At 45.1% G+C, this 2,846-nt stretch overlaps 1 protein-coding gene across 1 annotated transcript; it reads left to right on the top strand.

Annotated features, from left to right (window-relative positions):
* Positions 1–1,091: 1,091 nt before the first annotated feature.
* Positions 1,092–2,000, top strand: LOC116678505 (probable cell division protein kinase ECU08_0230). The gene has a single exon (XM_032508413.1). The coding sequence runs from the start codon at positions 1,092–1,094 to the stop codon at positions 1,998–2,000; it is 909 nt and encodes a 302-aa protein (XP_032364304.1).
* The last annotated feature ends 846 nt before the right edge of the window (positions 2,001–2,846 follow it).

The following is a 2,846-nucleotide window of genomic DNA, read 5'->3' as shown; positions in this document are numbered from 1 at the left end:
CAGGCCAGGAAAGGTGTCGGGACGGAGATATACTACACACATGAGACACATAAAGGTGAACAGCGACAAATCATTGGTCCTGACGAAGTCAGTGAGACCAGACACTGCAGTTGGAAGAAAGGGATTCTGAAGCGTTACCTTGCAGAACGTGAGACCAGGTCTGACGTGTCCTTCACATTCTCCTCACAGTGTAACAAAGTCCAGATTGAGCAAAAACAGAGCGACAGCCCACGGACCGTGAAATTGATGATACCGGTCACCAAAGGCACCATGTTTATCGGTGGAATTGATGCTAATTTCAGTGTGGTTGTATTGACAAATATATTCAACCAATACACCACGGTACTTGATGTCAAAGTCATATCATCCAAGACTCACACGTTCGGATGTGTCACCATGTCTTCAGCTGAGGAGACCTTACTGTGCATGGAACGTCTCAAAAATACAGTGCATTTGGGAGTTTTGCTATTCAGGCATGTCGGATACATGACCATGGGACCATGGCGATTACCCGTACTATACAAAGTTGATCTGACCCACCCAGTGAACCGATTTTTGAACCCTACTTCAAGCTAAGGACATCATCGCCACAAGGAGCAGCGTATATGTCTGTGTACAGCACTTGACACCTGTGGGATTTGTTGGGTTTCTGTAAATTACATCACAGAGTACGGTCTAGACCTGATCTTTTATGAAAGGTACAATGAGATACCTGTTAGTGTGATTTAGTGCTATATTAATAAAATTGAATTGATTTAATTTAATTGTTTGATTTCATTTGTATGGTGGGATAACCTGATGTGCGCCTGGATCGAATCATTGACATGGCTCTTTTTGAATGATACATTTTGTTACAATAAAACAAAGCAAGATTGTGGTTGGTCACACTGCCACTCAGCGCAAATTATCTCTCACAGCAATTTTCCAATTGTCAAAGTGTGCAAACGGACAAGCAGTCGTGCTCGGACAAGCAGCCACAGAGAGGCTGCCCATAACATGTACAGTCCGCCTGCTATATCGCAGAGCATACAGGATCCTGGCTTGAGAAGTTTTACATGAGCTTTGGGTGTGCAACACAACTGAAGGAAATAATGGAGAATTATGTGATAGGTGCAGTAATTGGCAAAGGTGCCTATGGAACTGTATACAAAGCCACGTGTAAAAAAAGTGGAAAAGAGTTTGCCTTGAAATGTCACAGACGTGGTGTAGAGGATACAACCGTGAGAGAGTTATCCTGTCTCACGGCACTACGGGGTCACCCTTATGTGATCCAGATCCACGATTGTGTCATCCACAATGGAATGATGGCCATGCTCATGTCCCACGCACCATACACATTGTCAAATGTGATTCACAGTGAACACCTTCTCTGCCACGAGCAGGGCCAAGGGCTAGAGGTGATTCCGTTGAGTTTTGTGGCTCGTTTTTCAGTTCAAGTGGCTGAAGCACTGTCTCACATGCACCAACTAAACTTGGTGCACCGGGACCTGACGCCATTCAATGTGCTGTTGACAGAAGATCTAATTGTACAAGTGGCTGACATGGGCCTCTCTAGACATTCCTGTAAATGGATGAGCGCACCTATGGTCACAGAGGCGTACAGGGCCCCTGAATTGTTTGTTGCAGGTGGCCTCGCAGAATACACTTGTGCCATAGACATGTGGAGCCTGGGGGTGATGATTGTTGACGCTATGGAAAGGAGAGTGACATTCTCGAAATCTTGGGTGTCCCCGTACCCGATCATTGTAAAGACATTGTGCCCCAAAGACCACGCCAGTGCATCACTCACCCCTTGGGACCCTAAGACCATAATGCCCAAGGTGATGGAGTGTGCACTGGTCAAAAGGATTGTCTTCCAATTGCTGGCTTTTCGCGAGAATGAGAGACTTTTGGCTCATGAGCTGCTGAAGGACACAGAATGGACTGAGGCTGCTCGCATGACCAAAGAAGACCAAGACATGGTCAGAGACCAAATTCGTCGACAGCGGGTGAAAGAATGAAGAAACAAGCAGTAGCATGAACATGAATACTGTATTCACTAAATGTGTGCACAATTCACAATGCATCAGTGTATGTATTGAAAATAAATACACATAAAGCAACCTTGAGCATGTTTCTTGTCTCTGTTATTAACAAGGTGAAACACTCTAGAACATGCAATAACAAGAAAATCTAAACAAAAGGGAAAAGAAGTGTGTGTTAACAGAACTGTATGCAATAGAAGCCATCGTGGCATCACTCCACAACACCATACCTATCATACCTTTCTGATATTAACAAAGCTCGAAACATTTGATCACACATCAAACCCTAAAGGCTTCAGCATGGAGAGCCTCCATCCCAAGGTCCAGTTGTTCCTTGATGATCACGGCTATACGAATGAGAGTTCCAAATTTCTGGGGCTGACTTTCCTCACATTTATGACACTACCAACAAATGCTCTACGAGCCATGGGTCTCACCGACGGATTCATACAACACCATAAACTGCTGTCAGATAGTTTGAGAGAAAAAGTGAATTGTGTCAAACTGAGGCAACAAGGAGAGAGGTTGCTACAAGACAAACAACATGTTGAGAACCAGCGTGGCGTTGCTAATGTCAGGGTGCGCTCCAGAAGTCCAGACAATGTGTATAACACTCCAACCGCAATTGCAGGAACAATCTATGCCACATATCAACCTATGCTCGGGGAAAAGTGCTGCGGACACTCTGTGAGAGCTAAATACGTACGGGACCAGAGTCACAAACCCCAGTGTGCTGATCCGTGTCAACGTAAATTGCAGCTGAGATCCGAGGGTACAAGGGGAATTTCGCTTAGGTCCGATGTCAGTATGTTGGATAAGAGC

The sequence above is a fragment of the Etheostoma spectabile genome, unplaced genomic scaffold (genome assembly GCF_008692095.1).
Source record: "Etheostoma spectabile isolate EspeVRDwgs_2016 unplaced genomic scaffold, UIUC_Espe_1.0 scaffold00007573, whole genome shotgun sequence".
NCBI lineage: Eukaryota > Metazoa > Chordata > Actinopteri > Perciformes > Percidae > Etheostoma > Etheostoma spectabile.
The sequence above is the reverse complement of the archived record's forward strand: the minus strand, read 5'-3'. Positions and strand labels throughout refer to the sequence as shown.